Source organism: Ochotona princeps, unplaced genomic scaffold, assembly GCF_030435755.1.
Source record: "Ochotona princeps isolate mOchPri1 unplaced genomic scaffold, mOchPri1.hap1 HAP1_SCAFFOLD_2956, whole genome shotgun sequence".
NCBI lineage: Eukaryota > Metazoa > Chordata > Mammalia > Lagomorpha > Ochotonidae > Ochotona > Ochotona princeps.
This window is the reverse complement of record NW_026700545.1, coordinates 18,355-39,449: the sequence shown is the minus strand read 5'-3', so window position 1 is coordinate 39,449 and position 21,095 is coordinate 18,355. Positions and strand designations below refer to the sequence as shown.

The 21,095-nt window shown below is 36.8% G+C and overlaps 1 protein-coding gene across 1 annotated transcript; it reads right to left on the bottom strand.

Moving 5' to 3' along the window:
- Positions 1 to 722: 722 nt before the first annotated feature.
- LOC131479312 (uncharacterized) lies at positions 723 to 20,201 on the bottom strand. Its single transcript, XM_058659851.1, is given in 8 exon segments — positions 723 to 937; positions 2,067 to 2,132; positions 2,135 to 2,168; positions 4,000 to 4,103; positions 4,749 to 4,865; positions 8,170 to 8,617; positions 14,762 to 14,947; positions 20,013 to 20,201. Coding segments are annotated over 8 exon segments (1,359 nt in total).
- Between the last annotated feature and the right edge of the window lie 894 nt (positions 20,202 to 21,095).

The following is a 21,095-nucleotide window of genomic DNA, read 5'->3' as shown; positions in this document are numbered from 1 at the left end:
TTCTATTAAATCTGCCTCTATTCGAGTTCGAGCGAGACAGAATGTTTTCTAGCAAGAAAAATGCTAAACACAGACATCTCTTCCGCTTTCCCTCTATCTCTTTCTCTCTCTCTCTTTCTCGATATATATATATAGAGAGAGAGAGATACTCATGTATACAACTCTTCTATATACACATGCATATATATATATATACATATATGTTTACAATATATATATATGTTTACAATATATATATATTGTAAGGCTTTACTTCTGTGTATATATAGTCCCTCTCTCTCTCTCTCTATATATATATATATATATTTAGAAATAGTTGTGCATCTAGTACATATATGTACATACAACATATGATATATATGTATGTGTATATATAGATACGTATATGTATCTATGGGTGTATATGTGTGTCTGTCTGAATGGGTGTGTATATGTGTGGGTAGGGGTTTTCCTAATATTTTACACCAAGTGTAAAGAGAGACCTCTCCATGTTTTCTTGTGTTGTGTGTCTAGCAGAAAGAAAGGGAGAGAAGTTGGTAAGAAGAGAAGGATTGGATGCTTTCCCGAAGGAAAAAGAGAAATTGATGGGAAGGAAGCGGGCGACGAGGGACCGTGGCTATATGCATTATATTTCGTGCATGCACTTCCATAGAGAAGCAGACATATAAACGATTTTCTCTGGAAAACTCCAGTCACAAATTCACCGGAATTCATCAATACTTCTACATCGGAGGTGCGAGGGGGCGTGGCTGAGTGGAATGTATTAGCGTATACGAAGAGAGACAACGATACTCGATGTGCGGGAGCCTATTAACAATATCTTCATGCGCCAGTGTTTGGGTCAAGTCACTCGAGAAATAATAAAGAATCAAAGAAATCAACGGAATTTCCGTCATCGTCACCATCAAAGTCAAGTCGTCGTTGTCAGTTACATCCGCTGAAAGCATCATCATACCCACACACACACACACACATATACATATCACACTTCATATATAGTCATTTATATATATATATATGTCGGCGTACACGTGTACATACATACAGATATGCATATTTGCACACATATACATATATATATATATGTATGGGCAAATAGGCATATGTCGTTTAAGTGTATAGGCTAGTAGTAGTAGTAGGCTTAACAGTAGTAGGAGTACTAGTAGTATTAGTATTATTAGTACATGTATTGGTAGTATCGGTAGTAGTAGTAGTAGTAGTAGTCGTACTGGCGGTAGTAGTAGTAGTAGTAGTAGCATTAGCATTACTAGTAGTATCCGTGTTAGTAATAGTAGTAGTATTAGTGGTAGTAGTAGAAGGAGGAGGAGTATTTAGGAGTAGTAGTAGTAGTAGTATTAGTACGAAAAATAGTGCCAGTAACAGTAGTAATAGTAATAGTGAGAGGAGTATTAGTAGTATTATAACGACTAGACATCTTACAGAGAAACCAATTATATCAAAATTGCCAGAAATTGCCAGAAATCAAATCTGCATGCAATTTTCGATACTTCACGTGCTGCATGTTCTGTCACTCCTTTTTTTGATATGATGTTCTCAGCAATTCCATACCATAAATTTATAGAGAAGAACTGCAACTCCATTACATAAATGTGTCTGTCTATATAAACACTATTCATCAAGATACTACTACTACTACTACCATAAGGATCCACGCAGGAGGAGGAACCATATCAGATATGTATATTCACATATACATATATATATAGACAAATACAGAACTATACGCATATATTTGTGTATATACACAAATACGTATATATAATTACAAATATACACACATGTATATATGTATAGACGCATATATATAGCAGTATTAGAAGAGAGGTCTGGCCTGTATAGAGATGAACGTATGCATCTTCAGTAATACATGACTCTGAATGTAAATCAACTCTTTCTTTTTGTGAAGACTGGAGTCTTTCCTGTGTGAAGGAGATGTTTTTTTGCATGCGTTTTGTTAAAAATTTGCGTGCTCCTGCGCCTTTTTCTTTTCCCGTGGAAAATAGTATTTTCACGAATTTAATTTTTCATTCATTTCTACTCCTCACATGCTTTGATCGAGAGTGTAGTTGACCAGTGCAGATCAACGTGCTCTGGAAAACAAATGAACACCGCCTCTCGTGAAAAATGTCTTGTCCTCTGTACAAGACCTGAAAAAAAAAGTAATTTGCGTTGTCGAAATCAACCAAATCAAAAAACAAAGAAAGCAAATAATAATACTCAAACGAATATATATTTATATATTCGTTTATGTATATATACATTGTATATATATATGTGTATATTTATATGTGTACACACACACACAGATAGTAGTCTGCCTTTTCAGAATCAAAGACAACAAAACCAAAGGGAAGCAAAGAAAAAGACCTGCTCATATATATTCATAACTGTATGTATATATTGCATATATATGTATGTATATATTTATATGTGTACATGCACACACAAATATATATGTATCTATGTATATAGTGATATGTATACATTTATATACTTATAGCTATGTATCTATGTATGTGTGTGTCCAGACACACATATATGCACACATTTTGTTGAGAAAAACATGTTCAATGATGATAGAAGCACACAAATACAGGAGACAAAAGTCATTTGCCATAGAAATCACTATGAGGGAGAAATATACTTGCAAATGACGTGTAAAGGACTTCGTTGGAAAGAAGAAGATATCTCTTCGTCTTCGTTTTCGAAATTTCCTTGCAAAGTATGTAAGCAGTAGTCTACTCGTCTACTGCGAGAATATATGTATATATATATATACATATATATATATATATATATGTATGTGTGTAGATGAGAGAGAGAATATATATATATATATTCTCTCATGTATAAGTATATATGCAACGTATCTGAGAAACAATTGTCTCATATATATTTGTTTATTTATATATACATATGAAAAGTATATATATATATATATTCATTGAGGTGTGTGAAAGAGAGAGAGAGAATAGAGGAAAAAGAGAGAAAGAAAAAAGAGTTATACGCATATGCTCCAGCAGTACTCTATCTATATATCTGTACATATATATGTAGAGAGAGAGACTATATATATAGGCAACATATTTTGAAAATAGACTAGTAATAGCGGGTTTTTCAATATTTAGTGTGTGTTTATGTTTTCTGCATATTGGTACTCGTAGCAGAGATATTATACGTGCAAACCCTGTCAATAGGTTTAAAAAATTTTTTTGAGTATCCTCTGTATTTATTTATTCAGCATTCTACTCTAGTACGTGGATAACAGAGTCATTGTATGAGGACAGTCTACTATATATGTTGTTGACATATATTAATTAAATATATAAATAGTAAAGAGACATTGTACGTGTACACTCTATACATGTGGTCAACATCTAGTATTGCTGTATATATTATGATATATATACTTTCTAGATACGTAGTCAACATATATAATTCCTATATACATATATGTATATACATATATATCAAAAATAAAAATATTGTAAGTCTATACTGTCTAGATATGTAGGCAACACATATTATACTGTATATATTAAGAATAGAGATATTTTAAGTCTATAATTTCTAGATATGAAATCAACATATAGTATTATTACTTCTCTATACTAATAGTAGAGAGCTTCAACGTCTATACTGTCAATATACGTAGTCCACATGCTACTGGAGAATACTTTTGTATTGCCTTTTGCTCGAATGTGTGTATCTGAAAGTCGTTCCTGATGTGCATTTCTTCTTCTTTTTCAGTGCGTTCGCTGTTGTTCTTCGTTTTGAACCTCTCTTGCGTTATAAAGAAAATGATGATAGTTTTCTTTCAAATCTTTTCTCAGTTTTTGTTGGTTTGTTGCTTCCTCTAGTTCTTCTATGCAGATGCACAATATAGATGGTCTCTTCTGTAGTTGTTGGTGGGTGTGACGTGGCCTGCAGAACTGTTTGGTGCTTCCTTTTTTCTCGTCAGACTTTTCCCGGCCGTACCTGCCATGCAAAAAATGCAGCAGGGAAACGTTTAATGCATGCGGGTTGCCCAGGATTTCGGTCAAGAGCTGCTTCGTAAACGATTCGGATTTGATCTTCAGAACCTGCAGACACACACACACCTACACTTTCACATACTTGCATAAATACATACATACATACACATGCATGCACATACATAAATACAAACGTAGACATACATACGTATACATCCATACGTATACATACATATCCATCCATACATATATATACATACATACATACACATACAGCACACATATACATGCATACATACATATACATACATACATACACACAGACATATATACATACATACACATACATACACACACACATACATACATACATTAAGAAATACATACATACATATATATCCATATACATCCATATACACATACATATGTACATATATACATATGTATTCATATATACATATATACATATGTATACATATATACATATATACATATACATACACATATACATATACATGCATATATATACGTATTCAAATGTTTATATGTATATAAACAGGTATATGTATAGACACGTGTACGTCTCCATATATATAAGATTACTTATATACAGACACACCGCCGACACACTCTCAATTTAGAAGTTGATAACCTTCAAACCAGTAACATTCTCCAGCAGTATCGTGTCTTGTAGGGCGCTGCAATTATCTTTCTTGCAAGAGTTTCTTAGTTTTTTTTGAAGCACTCTCTCACCCGAGTCGAGGCGTACAGACCAATCGAAGTAGGTTCCTACGACGTATTTGACTGGTGAATGCTCCGACAGCGCTGCCCGCAGAGTTGTCACTTTCCACTGGAACGCCTGTTGCATACCTACGCATTTATTAATACAAAAACACATACACAAATACATACACACACATATATACATACATATGCAGACATACATATACAAGCATACACATACATACATATACATACATATATACACATACACATACATACCTGTTTCAAACCTAAACACATATGTTATCATAATCGCACATATACATAAACAGACACATACACATACACACAAATATTCACATAAACACACATATACGTATACATACATATGTACACAGCCATACATACATAATTACGGACATATATACATATCCATATACATACGTATACATACATATACATACATATACATACATACATACATATAAGTACATACACATACATATACACACTTGCACACAGACATATGTTCGTACATACATAAACACACACACATACGTATTTATAGCGGAAGTATATATAACAATCACGGAACATAGATGGAAGTAGATCGAGAAGAGGAAGGGGGGTGAGGGAAAAAGAGAGAGAGAAGAAGAAGAATTGAAGGGAGGAATAGAGAGACAGACAGCAGAAGAGAAAAAATTATGGCAGGTTCCTACACAGACTCACACGCAGATGCACACACCTTAAAATATGCAATATATAGGAAGAACGAAAGACGTGTAAAGTTAGAGACCTTCCATATTAACGAAGTAGAAAGAAATGTGAGAGCACAAGTTCATACGATATGAACTGAAAGAAGAAGAAGAAGAGGAAGAACCGAAGAGAACAGACAGAATTGAAATGATGGAAGAAATAATTGGCATAAGCGTCTAAGAGAAGGCATGTATATATATATATATATATCATATAAATAGCACATGTAAAATATATATACAATACTACATATATATATAGTACTACAAACATATATATATATATATATATATATAAATATATATATATATATATATATATTTACATACTACATATACATATGTACATATATATACAGTACTACATATATATATATACATATATATGTATACCACATATATATATATATATTACAGTACTACATATATATATAATACTTCACATATATATATATACACTACATACAACTACATATATATATATACATATATACAATACTACATATGTCTATATATATATATATAAATACTACATCCACATATATACATATGTATACAATACTATATACATATATATACATATATATACATACTACACATATATACACATATGTATGCACATATATATATATATATACATAACTACATGTATATATATATATGTATATATACATGTATGTATACATGTATATGTGCACGCCTACACAGAAGTACAAACTATGCATATTTACATATGAATATATATGTATGTATATATGTCTGTGTATTTGCATGTATGTACAAACATAGGCGGACACACAAACATTATACACATATGTGTACATATTTATTTATGAAAGCACACACAAAGACGGGCACAGAGAGAGAATATCTACACAGACAGACAGGCAGACAGCACCCGTCTTTGTTGCTGTAAATACACTATAGTGAAAATCACATTTGACTGCTTGTAGAGTATTGATGGATCTACTTTTTCTTCTAAGTGCTTTTGTGTACGTGCATTAGTGTGTGTCTATGTATGTGTGTATGCGGCCGTATATATATATATATATATATATGGTTGGTTATACTTGTATATATATATATATATATGTTTGTGTGTGCGTATATAAATTGCTCCTCTCTGTGTGTGTCTGTGTATGAGTGTATGTATGTGTGTGTGTGTGTGTGTGTTTGTGTGTGTGTACATGTGCGTATGTGTGCGTGTGCGCGTGTCTGTATATACATGTGCGCGCTTGCGTAGATGCGTAGTGCTTCTGTGTGTCTCTGTATATACGTGTGTGTATGTGTGTGTGTGCCTCTCTCCATATATATATATATATGCTTATATATTGTTTCTGTGAGCCTCTCTCTCTCTCTCTATATATATATATATATATATATATATATGCGTGTGTAGGTGTTTATGTATATGTTTTGTGTGTATGTAGTCTGTGTGTACGTGGGCGTGCCACAGTGTGCAGATATAATATATAGATGTGGACTCGCGCGTATGTTCGTATACACATTGTGTATGCGTCGCTTTTCGTGTGTGGTCGTATATATACATATATAATTATATATATTGTGCCTGTGTGTCTTGTATGTGATCGCAGATAGATATTGTTTCTGTTTCTTTGCGTCTGTGTGCGTGCTAGATATACATATATATATATTATATATATATGAATATACACATACATATTTATGTATATAGGTATTTACTCTCCTGCGTCTGTATGAATGTATCATAGGAGAAGGTGCCTCTCAGCAGCGGCAGCAGCGTGAGCAGCAAAAACTCCCGTCTTATCATATGTATGCGTAAACATATATATACATATATGTACGTGTATATACATATATATATATATATATATCTGTATGTACGTATATATATATATATATATATATAATGTATGTAGAGATGTATGTACGTGTGTATATATACATATATATATCTAAATATATTTTGTGTGTGTGTGTTGGTGCATATATATATATATACATGTGTATATTTGGGGTAACTCCTTCTCTGTGTATGTATGTATGTACATGTATGTATGGATGTATGAATGTATGTATGTATGCACGCATACATGTTTGTACGTATGTATGTATGAATGAATATCTGTATGTACGTATGTATGCATGCATCTATGTATGTAAGAGTGTGTCTGATGTGACATACGAACAGCACAAGCTGCTGCTGTACATTTGTCGTGTCTGTATATATATATATATACATATATATATACATATATATATATATATGCTGTTCGTGTGTCTGTTTGTGTGTGTATATCTGTGTGCCTACACACACACAGTCTCTCTCTCTATATATACACACGTATACACATAGTCCAAATATATGTATGTATATTGCCTTCTTTCTTTCATTCTCTCTCTCTGTCTCTGTGTGAGATATGACCGACCAGCAACACAGCGGCTTAAGCAGCAGGAGCTCCACATTCATCAGTTGTGGGTATATGTATATGTCTACATACTCTTCGTTTGTGTGTGTGTGTGTGTGATAATGTGTGTGTATGTGCGTACTTTGTGCTGCTCTCGGTAGCTCCAAATGTTTATATGGACACATGCATACATCATACGTATATTTATATATGAACGTGTTTCCTTCTTCTGTGTATGTCTGTCTGTCTGCCTGTGTGCTTTTCTCTCTGAGTCAGTAGTCTGTGTGTGTATGAGATATGACTTACCAGCAGCGGCAGCTTGAGCAGCAGAAGCACCAGAGTCATCGTCTCGAAACACCGAGAGAGCTCCAGGCTCTAGACTCCAGTCCCATGTTTTGCAGTCGCGTAGCAGGTCGCAAACAGCGTCGAATCTCGACCAGTCGAGGACGAAACTTACTATCAAGTCAGTATCGCGGTTACTATCACACCTCCTGCATAGCTCTCGGACCATATAGATCAGTTGATTTCTCGGCATTTGTAGCAGCTGCTGTCTCGAGGATGGGTTCTTCACGATGTCTGGGAACCTCTTCACGATGTACCCACACACTAAACGCGAGAGCTCTCGGTGGTTTGCTACTTCCAGGTGCGTCAGCACACGGGCGCAGTTGTTTATACTCAGTTGATCGACAATTAAAGATATACAGTCTTCGATACACAAACAATGGACTTCGAGGTTGCGTGCTTCTGCTAGAACCTGCATCCACAGCAGACACACCCCCGTCATACGCGTACAAAGACACGGCACACCTACATATATACATATACGCGTCTATACCTACATGCACACCTAGACAGATAGATAGACACAAACACACAGAGACGCACTTACAGTGGAGGAAGGAGGGTTCTCACATACTAAAATACATATCTTATATGTTTACATATAAGTGTACATACACAGATACATATATGCATATATATGTATGTATCTATGGATGTATGTAGGTATGTATGTATACTCGTATACTGAGATATACGTACATGCGCTAATATATATATATATATCTATGCGTGTGGGAAGGTTTAAGGGACTACATGTGTATATATGGGCACACACAGACATTTGTATATATATATGTATAACTGAATATAGAGATCCACATATGTGATGTCATATGCATACATATATATACGTATATATATATATATATATATATATATATATATATATATATGTGTATACACACACATATATAGATACATATATATATATTGTATATACACACAGACATACATATACCTGTGTGTATACATATATGTATACCTATTGGCTGACAAAGACATTATTATTCGCTGATGACGGAATTGATGTTGAAGAGAAAAAGATGGAAGAAGAAGACAGAAGACAGTTGTTTTTTCTTGGAAACAAAGCAGCGAAGCAACACACTTCATGACAATTGTGGGAAGTAGCGAGGAAGAGACACAAAAACGGAAGAAGAAGCGGACGTACAAGTACAAGGAGAAATGTGGAAATCGAAGAGGCAGAGTAGATGCGCGTATGGAAAGAAGAAAGGAGAAGGAAATGATACAGGTAGAGGAAAGGAAGAAGGCGAAGTAAGAAGGGAACAAAGAAGAGGGTGAAGGAGAGGAGTGAAACGAGAAAGAAGGGGAAGAAGAAAAAGAAAAAGAATACAAAGGGAATGAAGACTGTGTAATAGAGTGGTATACAGGGCAGATAGAGAGAGAGAGACATGAGAAGAAATAGAAATAGACCGTCAGTAAGGCGTGGAGAAGAGTTCAAAGAAAAAGAAGAAGAAGAAAAGGGGGAGGAAAAAGTAGAGAGAACAGGAAAAAATAAGTGAGGAAAAAGAAGATAGAGAAGTGAAAGAGAAAGAGAACGAAGAAGAGAGAACCGAAAAAGAAAGGAAAAACGAAGAAAGATACGAGAATGTTAAGAGAGGATTTCAAAGATAAATTAGAGAGAGAGGGCAAGCCACAAAGAGAGAGTGAGAGAGAGAGAGAGACAGACAGGCAGAGGCAGACAGACAGAAGATAATCCATTATCTCCTGTGATTACGTTTTTCCCCTTCGCAAGCGTGCACGCAGGAGTGTTTTTACTACAGTCAGTAGTATTCATGTTGTGATAGTAATATTAATACAAAAAACATCAAAGAGCATATAACGTACACATATGTATATCTCTATAATAGACACTACTCCTATCAATACCACTATGACTACTATTACTACTACCACTACTATTACTCCTACCACTGCTTCGACTATTAGTACTGGTGATAATAAGAGTAATAATAGTAGTAGCACTACGACTACTACTAGTAAAGTAGTGATAGTCTTCTTACTAGCGCATAGTATTTACATCATGTTTCACTAACTAGTAGTGATAATAACATGCTACTCGTGTTATGTGTAGTAGTAGTGGTTATTGCTGTTGTTGTTGTTGTTGGCGTAGATATTTAGACAATTACTACTACTTCTACTATCACTGCAACTGCTATTTAAACAACTAGTACTACTATTACTAATAGTACTGGTATACACTCTACCCTTAATACCACATTATTAGCCCTACTTCTACGCGGAAGGGTACAATCTGATGTAAATACTTTTACACTCGTAAAACTATTATTATTACTAGTATTACTAATAATACTACACGTACCACTAGGACCACGACTATTACTACTACTACTTCTTCTTCTCTCCAATAGCGTACAACACAATGTGTATTTTTTACACTAGGTAGACTAATAATACTGCTACTATTACTATTACTACTACTATTATTACTCTTACAACTACTACTCTTAATACCACTATTACTACTATCCCTATAACTGATGCGACTTGTACTACTAGTAGTGCTGCTACTACTATTATTATGACGTCAGACCGTACATTACGCGATAAATACTATCGACTGCTATGACTACTACTATTACTACTACTACTATTACTCTTATTATACCACTACTACTACTATTAATATTATTACAACTCTTACTACACAACTTAACACTTCTACTACTATGACTACTACTATTATTACTCTCAGTATACCGATATTACTACTACTATTACTATTAATATACCACTTAACACAGCAACAACAACAACTACTATTACTTTCAATATACCTCTTAACACTACTACTACTACTATTACTATTAATATACCACATTAACACTACTACTACTATTACTACTACTACTATTACTACTACTACTATTACTATTACTTTCAATATACGACTTAACACTACCACTACTACTACAGCTACATTCACTAGTATTATTGTCACTAAAACAACCACTAGTATTACGAAAGTGGGTACAATATGATGTTATAACAATATACTACTACTACTACTACTACTACTACTATAAGTACCACTAGTACTAATACTACTTCTTCTAGTAAGGTAGTAATGCATACAATATGGTGCGTAATAAAGAGTTCAATACGAATACTGCTGTTACTACTACTACTACTATTAATACTACTAATACTATTTATAAGTCACTTACTGAGTAAAACATGGTGTCTCTTCTACTATTTTATGAGAATAATACTACTAATACGACTACTACGAGTCATACTACTACTACTACTACCATAGGTACTGCTACAACTAGGTCAGATCCTACTGTATGGTGCAGATGCTGTTCCTAGCTAATATGAACAATATACTACTAATTCTATTAATACCACTATTACTATTACTAATTCTACTTTCCCTCCTACTACTACTACTATTAATGCGTTAGTGTGTACAATATGGTGTGTAGAATAGTCTACATACTATAATATACTAAAATTGCAACTGATAATAGTAATACTACCATTAGTGGCGTAGAATTTTAGCGTAAAGACTATGTATAGTCCTTATGCTATAATACCATTACTACCACCGCTACTGTTACTAATGCATTAGGGCGTACACCAGGGTGTGTTGTATCTACTGTACACTACTAACATGATTATTCCTACTACTACTATAGATATTATCACAACGTATTGGTAAAAGTAGTAGTGTTATACTTCCACAACAACCCAAATGGCTGCTGCTGTTGCTGTTGCTGCTGGTGCTGCTGCTGTTGCCGCTGCTGTATGTCTATGTTGTCTGTGTGTGGGTATATGTGTTTGTGAGTATTTCTCTGCATCACTCTTTCTGTCTCTCTCTCCCTTTCTGTATATACCACCTATATTCACTGCTATGACTGCTGTACTACTACTACTAATACTACGACTACTACTACTAGTGCTCTGCTGCTGCTGCTGCTACTACTACTATTACTTATACGATACCTGCTGTGACAGCGCTGCCACAAAAATACATTCTTTCAAGCTGATAAACGTACTTAACGAACATATATGTATGAATAGACGCACATATGTATGTGCTAACAGACCTTTATATATATGCATATAGGTAAGTACACGTGGAAGCAAATATATGTATATTGATCGACAGATTTGTATGCTTATATGTATAAATATATATATGTAAGCGTATAAGTATGACTAGGTATATGGGTACATGATTACAGACTATGAAATCCTTCGAGAAAAATATACACTTCATCAACATTTTTTCCCTCCGAAATCTTCCACTCTTACATATATATATATTCTTATATCTACTTACATATATCTATTCATATATATATATATATTCATATATATGTATATATGTACATTTATATATATGTTTATAGGGATATGTACGTGCTCATGTTGGAGGAAAAATGTAAATATATGTATATATATGTATTAGTATAAGCGTGGGTCTGTTTGTGTGTTGTGTCTGTTTGTGTGTGACGTCTTCTCAATTTCTGCTGCCTCATCAATCAGTAGTAATATCGTCTCCGGATATCGTGAGATGCTCTCGAGTACTGTGAGTGTCTGTCTATCTCATATATTTAAGCATATATGTATATATATATATGTAAACATGTATGTGAATGCTGTGCGTATGAATATATATATATATACATATATTTGACTGAACATGGAGAATGTGTGAGTTGCGTGTGTGAACGTAGGTGTATGTGTAGAGGTGTGTGTGTGTGTGAGTCTTCGTGGGTCTACGTCTCTTTGTGCGTGTATGCGTGTAAATATATACATTCCTTTTCCATCAAAACGAGATGTTCTGTAGTAGCGTGGGTGTCTGTTTCTCGCATACATATACCAATGTTCATATATATATATACATATCTACATTCACCGAGAGCGTATAAAAAGCTTGTGTGTCTGTGTGCGTGTACGTGTGTATATACTAACTTTCCCGATTGAAGTAGTATGAGTGGCTAATTCGGTATGTGTCTGATTAGGAATGCACATGTATACAAATATATTAAAGAGGAAGCCGGCAGTCTGGCTCTGTGTGTGGGTGTACGTTTGAAGGTGTGTGCGTGTGTAGGTGTCGCTCTTTTTGTATTCGTGTAAGTGTTGTGGTGTGTGTGTGAGAGTGAGGGCGTTAGAATGCTTGTGGACGCCTCAAACATCTGTAATGCACTTCTTACGTAGTAGTAGTAGTAGTAGCAGCAGGACTCTTAGTAATGTAGCTATATTAGTAGTAGTGACGTAGAAGTAATAGTACTATTATTGGTAATCTAGTAATATTAGTTATAGTAGTAGTATTGACGTAGGAGTAGTGGTACCAGTAGTAAGGTAGTAATAGTAATAGTCGTAGGAGTAGTACTAGTAGTGGTGACGTGGGAATATTAGTAGTAATAGTAGCAGTGGGGTACTAGTGGTGGTAGCATTTGTATTGGTAGTGCAGCAGCACGACGTACACACAAATGCTAGACGTCAATCAAAATAGTATGACTGCTAGTACAAGTACAGAAAGATATTCACAACCAGAACTACTCAATTGTGCATATGCATAGCATATATATATATAAATGCTATACATATAAAGAGAGATAGATACAGAGAGAGAGTGTGTGAAAAAAAAGAAAGAGAAGAGATAACAGTGCATGTAGATGTCCTCAGAAGATCTCGTTGTTTCAAGAGGTTCTGCGAAGCAGCAGCAATCGACACCCACACATTTAAAAGGAAAGTCTGCTCGTATCGCGGGGTTCGTAAAACGGCGTTTCTGTGGATAAGGCCTGCAATGGTGGGGTGTATGTGTATGTGACATGCTATCGATATGCAACTCAAGAAAAAGAGAAGAGGTAGAGAGCTTCTGTTGCTTTACATCACACAGACAGAGACACAGAGAGAAAAAGAAAAAGGCAGACAGATTGAAAGGAAATAAAAAGCAAAGACACTGATCACCCTCACCCCAATCATCGTCACCTCATATATTAAAGAAGTGACTACACTCAGACATGTATAAATATATATGTATTTATATGTATATATGTGTGTAAACCTACACGTAAATATACACGTATGGGAGCGTATAAATACTTACCTACATTCATATATATATATATATATATATATCTGTACATGTGTATGTGCGTAGACGTATAAGTATATATCTATACATATATATACATGTGTATACTTGTATGCATGTATATATGTGTATGCGGACGTACATGTATATATGCGTGTATATATTCGTCTACGAGTATATATATACTATATATATACATAAATATGTGGACGTACACAAACAAATATGTATATTTGTCACATATATATATATTCATATAGAGAGGTATATATATGTGTGTGAACATAGTCATTTGTGTGTGGAGAGAGAAGTTGTCAGGCGCGGTACACCCAGCACATACGTGTTGTATGAGACATTTACAACGCGGCTTGCACACATTTTTTCACATAGAACGGTAGAAAATTAGTTTTTTTGTCAAGAAGGACTGAAACGGGAAAAGCTTTCTAAGAGGAGGAGCTGTTTTACCTCCAAAATGATTTCAGGATCTGTTCCGGGTTCAATATCAGCACCATACATGCATCGAACCAACTGCTGCACCACCACCCATCTTTGTTGGAACTCAATTTTAGTAGCAGTATTATTCGGTTCGCAGAAAAGTCTCTTGAAATATTCGCTGCATGCTGCCAGAATGCACCGGTGAGCTCGAAGTTCCTGTGGAGAGCAGTCAATTAGAAACAAATTGACAGCGCAGGGAGAAGCACAAGAAGATGCTAAATATGAAAAGAAAGAACCAAGTACATAGAGATGGTCGAAAGGAAAAAGAACGGACGAAAAGAAGAATAAGAGGAAAAGCAGAAAGAAAGATGAGAAGAAGAAGGAGAAGGTAACAAGGAAGTAGATAGTGATGAAGAAGACAAAGACGGAGAACTGAGCAGAAAGAAGACCACTAGAGAAAACAGCAAAATACAAGAAGAACAAGATGAAGAAGAAGAGAAGAAACTGAGGAGGAGGAGGAGGAGGAAGAAGAAGAAAAAAAAAGAGAACAGCATTGACAGGAGAGCACAAAAAAAACGAAGGTGAGAGCGAGGAAAAGGTGTAGAGAAAGAGTCGAGGAAGAAAGGTAGTGAAGAAGAGCAATCATTCTTTTGCAAGAATGCTGCTACTTTGCGCAGACAGAAAGTAGAGAGAGTGATTAGATAAATAAGTTATGAACCTAGAGTGAGAGAGAAAGGGAGATAGAGAAAGAGAGAAGGCGACTGAGAAGGAAAGTGAGGAATCAGCTCGAGATGGAAAAGCTATACAGAGAGAGAGAAACACGGGTATGCAGGGAAAGAAAAAAACTTTTCAGAAGCACGCTATGCGAGAGAAGAAAAGAGCAGGAGAGAAGAGAAGCCAGATTAGCACTACCGTAAAGATGTAGTAGTGAGGAAGAACCACGAAAGTCTAGAAGACAAAATTGTGAGTGTATTCGAAGAAGCAATGTCTTTAAAAAGCTTTCTCTACCGCATGTGGTTGAAGAAATGAAGAAGAGAAAAGAAGCAAGATAGAGGCACAGGAAGATTGTTGAGACTAGATTTGGAAGCAGCGACTTGCGAGTGGTGGAGCTAGCTCACTTAATAATAGAGACATTGAGAGAGAGATGAAGAAATGGAGAGGCAAAGACTGACAGAAACAGACAACCGCAGACACGTATTGAGACACAGAGAGAGAAATAGAGGAGTCATGGAAAGCAGACAGAAAGAGAGAGAGAGAGTCCAGTGGACATCCAGTAGAAAGACAGGCAGAGAAACAGAGAGAGAGAGACAGACACAGACACACAGAAAGAGGGTGCGAGAGAAAGAGCGCGAGAAAAGAAGAAAAGGAAACACATTTTTTGACCTGAATGAAAAGAGAGACACACCGCAAGACCACTGAGAAGGGAACGAAGAAGAAAAAGAAGGTCTTCTGCAGAGAAAGCATTTCACCGCAACACAAGTGGGAAGGAGTATCATTAGGGTGAAGAATAAACCAGTGTAGGAGCGGCGTACGTGCAGTGGTTTGTTTTGATATGACGGAAGAAGCTGAGATTCACGATGTCAGTACATTTCCTTCGAATGCATGGTACGTACTCGGAGCAACAGACAGAAAAGCTTACCTTCTGACAGCAAATATATGTACATATACGTACAAGTCTCTTCGTGAAGTGTGAACTCACGACAACAAACATATGGACATATACATACATATCTTTTCGTGAAGTCTAAATATCTGACAGCAAGTATATATGCACACAGACACACACATGCATGTCTCTATCTTAAGTTTTAAATTCAAACGAAGTACGTATATGCAATCATAAACAATTCTCTGTTTGACTGCAACTCTCTTCGTTATTTTCAGCTAATGTCCTCGCGGCATCTATTCAAACATGCAAAGCAATGCAGAGACTTATGTTGTGATATACGTATATATATAGATAAATGGACAGACGAACACATATATATATTGTTGATGATGGGTATGATGTGTTATATGTGATACTGGCGATGATGATGCGTATGTTGTGATGGCTATGATGGTAATAATGATGTTGTGACGCATCTGTTGTTGATGCTTTTTATGCACATACGTTGATGTATATGACGACTATGCTGATGAAATGTATATTGTGATGTATATAATAAAGATGTTGATGCCTTTAGTGGCCAGAATGACGATGGTAATAATGATGAAAATGATAAGGATGAGGATGATGCGTATATGTAGACATTTTTTGTAGGGTTTTTGATGTGTATGTTTTGGTGCATACGATGATAATACTTATACCTTTGTTAAAATATATATAATATGATGATATTGATAATATAAGGTCACCACTACTACTAGTTTCGGGCTGGCAATAGTATTGAATGGTAATATTGAGGATGGTGCTGTTGACTATGACTATCAACCCATAATGATATGAAAGCTGATGCAGACGTTATATTTAAGTAGCTGAGGAAGACGAGGAGCCTCTGGTGAGGCTCTCTCGGATGTTTAATGAAATATTCACGAAAGTGATCTAGCTGTAATGCATTGGATATGCTTTCTGCATTGTAGAAGACACTCGTACGACTCTCTCTGTCTTTTCTTTTGAAGCGCGACCAGAAAATAACAACGTTCAAAACGGGGAACTTGACTGTTGCAACCTTTCCCCACTAGCAGTAATGCTTGTAATGATAGTTTCCAATGTAGTGGTTTTTGGTGTTGCAGTAGTATAACTGTAAGCTTCGATAATTATGGTAGCAGTGCTAGCTGTAATTGTAGTGGTTATAGTATGGGTATCTCTTATAATAGTGCTTGTTGTTCAATAGTAGTAGTAGTAGTAAACATAGTATAGCTTTCCATAGTAGTGGTTGTTATTGTTGCAGTAGTAGCAATAGTAGTAGTACTAGGGCTGGCTGTTGCATTAGCATAAGTTTAAATAATAGTACTGATAGCAGTGGTAACAGTAATATAGGCTTCCGTAGTCATAGTAGTTATTGGTGTTGTTGTTTCCGCAATAGTAGTAATAGAATTAGCAGTAGTAACACTAATAAGAGTAGCGGTACTAGTACAAATGTTGGTAGTAGGAGTGATGGTACTAGCCCTAGTGACAGTAACACTAACGACAGTTTTGATTGTAGTAGTGGTAGGAGTAGTACTAGTAGTACAAGAGGTGGTAGTCTAGAAGGGGCAATCACTGTCCTCGTGGCAACCGTAGTTGCAGTATGTCGTGTTGTGCTTGTGGTGTCACTAGTAATAGTAGTAGTAGCAGTTCTAAGTGTAGTGGTGAGGTCATTTGTATAAACAGAGAGTATTAATAGATACAGTGGCCATTATAATGGAACTAGTGGTGCCTGGAATGCCTTACTGTGTAGGATTGTCCCGAGCACTTCTTTTTTGCAGCTTATCTCAGCTTTTTGTGAGTGTTGCGGCAATTGACGTGATTTGTATCTTTGGTGATGTGTGCTTACAGTATTGTTTTGCAGTACTACCAGGTTTAAAACAATGTAGGAAAGTGTTGAAGTCTCTTCAGCATCGAAGAGAATGGACTTTCAATATTTCCTTCTATTCTAATTGATTGATTACCTACCAGATAACTTTTTCTGTTTTTCGTACTTCAACGCGTAGTGTTCAGCTTACAAGTGTTCTTGCTCTTTCTGCGAAAATAATATCATATGCGCGCTAAGGAGGAGTAACTAAGGTAAAATGAACCCTCATGTTTATACTGTAGCTAGCAGTGTGCTTATCTATAATTATCATTGTATTTCCCTTTATCATCACTATAGTTATATCACTTTTTCAAGTTAATAACCTGCGTTTTCCTTGTTGGTGTCTCTGGCTATCGCAGTCTCCAAGCCCACCCGACAACCCAGTCCTTTCACACAACGTTTCTGGTGTACTTACACGAGTCGTCGTGCGAATACAACATATCACACATGTGTTTCTGGTGTAGTTACGCCAGCCGTTACTCGATTACATCGGATCACACGGGTGTTTCTGGTGTTGTTACGCTAGTTGTATCTAAAAATACCATATCCCACAAGTGTTTGTGGTGTGGTTACACCGGTAATATTGAAGTACAGCATATCAAACAAGTATTTGTGGTGTTGTTACACCTGTCGTCAGTTGATTACATCATACTACACAAGTGTTTCAAGTGTAGTTACACCAGTCATTATGCGAATACATCATATCATCTACGAATTACCAGCGCTCGTGAAGTGCCCATTCTCTCTTCCGCTCTCGTCACGAGGAATTGAAATCGAGAACAGACATTAGCTTTATATATTGTTTGAATGCTTGAAAAGACGACTGCTCATGTCTACCTCTTATTTCATGTATCTGCGCTACCGCTTCCTCATTTTCGAGTTTCCGACTCGAAATTCTTCCCCAATTGTGAGGTAGCTACTTTTTGTGGTTCTACCTTTCACACAACAGGTTTGTAGCTGCTTTTGAAAAAAAACACGTCGTTAGGCATTTACATGTCACCTGGAGGGCATCTCGTTTTCGTACTGAGACACGGTGTACCGACGAAGGACAGAGAAGAGGCGTAACAATGAAGGCCCACGACTCCAGCAATGGACACATAGAGCTCTTGCTTCTGTGCAGAGAAGACATTTACGGGGTAGTGGGCAGATCAAAAAAAGTAGGCGCGATATGTCCTTCTGATGTATTCCCACAAATAGAACATACGAGGAATTCTTTCTTATGTTCGAGTGGTCACTAATCAGGATTTCTCATGGGTGTAACAGCGCACGCCTGGTCATACGAGTCTATGCACACTGCGCACCACTGCCTAATGCCTGAGATACAATAGAGGACCACGTGAGAGTTTGTGCGAGTAAATAGCTGATATCCTCACATTGTAAGTGCAAAACGTGTCACCGGAGAGCTCTACCACCAGCAGGTAAAAGCTCTAATCTCCTCTATCTCGGGCTCCTAGCGCACGTACTCCACACAGATCTGTACACCTAAGACGTTCCCTCCGCTTAACTATACAGAGACACCACTTTGTTGACTGGGAATTTTTCAGTGCTCTATGTGGCTATTCTAAGACTTCTAAGCATGTCTTTATTGCGGGAGCTGAATTCAAGCCACTCTGTTCATATTCATCTTGAAGTCCACAAGCACCATTCGGATAGGAGCTTAGACGCTTAGTTAATAAGCAACGCTGAAGAGGCTGAGGCGTGAAACAGATTTGCTGTTGAGGACTATTCAAGAGAGGAAGGGGAGTATAGATGGAGATGTCTTCGCATAGGGAGAGAGGGCTTACTTTGTTTTCTGCGACGATGGTAATGTCGTAAAGAGGCTGAAATGCTGAGTCTGTAAGCAGGGAATGTATGCTTTTTTGGAACGCTCGTAGACGAGAAAGAGGATTGGACTGCTTTGGTTGGCGGGACGACATTAGGGCGGAACTGTCCGTCCCTGAGGTTACAATAACACCTGCACTGTGATGATGCATCATTGTGTCTACGCTGCTGCCAGATACACCAACTGAGATGACAACCCTCCACGAAGGGTTGAAAAAAGCAACAGGCTCACTCTGGAAGCGGTCCGGGCGAGTGGATGAACTTCAGCGAGACCAAGACGCCAGCACATACGGAGAAGCCCGTGAAGACGGATTTAATCTTTACAGAAAACAAGCAGTGTGAATTTTAACGACGAAGCGAGGAGAATGTCAGAGGAAAAGTGCATTACTCACAGTCGCAACATCACGGATTTCAAGCCGGATTCCGGAAACGCCAGTGACTTTTTACTGTGTGCTGGTGGGTACGAGCGGTGAGCTGGTCACACCTCAGAGACAACCACGATGTTTCAGGAGGGGAGGATTCCAGCCCTGATCACTGTCACGGCGAGACTATTCAACACACGGCTGAAATAGTGGCAAGAAATGCAAACACACACACATTGGTGCCGTAAAATCTGAGTTCTCCTCGGGCACGCGTGCCGAAGTCGTTGAACGCGGAAAGGCCAACACGTTGTTCACCAGCGCCTTGGGAAGCACGTTGAAACAGAAGAGCTATGAAAAGAAGGAATGGCCGGTTGAACATCGGTAGCAACAGACGACAGCTATTTTCGCTGTGCCATGTCCTCGCAACCGAATCTGTCAATCTTTGCACGAGGTTAACTTCCGAACACCATGCACGGACAATCCGAATAGCTCAGGAAGAACAACCAGCCACCCTTTTTTTGTGAGGCCACGCAGGTTGCGTTATATCTCACTTAATGATGGATAACGTCAGGCCTTGACTCTGTGAGCATCGACTTCGCAAAACAAAGCGGTCAATAGGTCATGCGACGTCGGTGTATTCACTTGGAGGTTTGAGAGTGTTGTTTGCCTCAGGAAAGTGTTTCT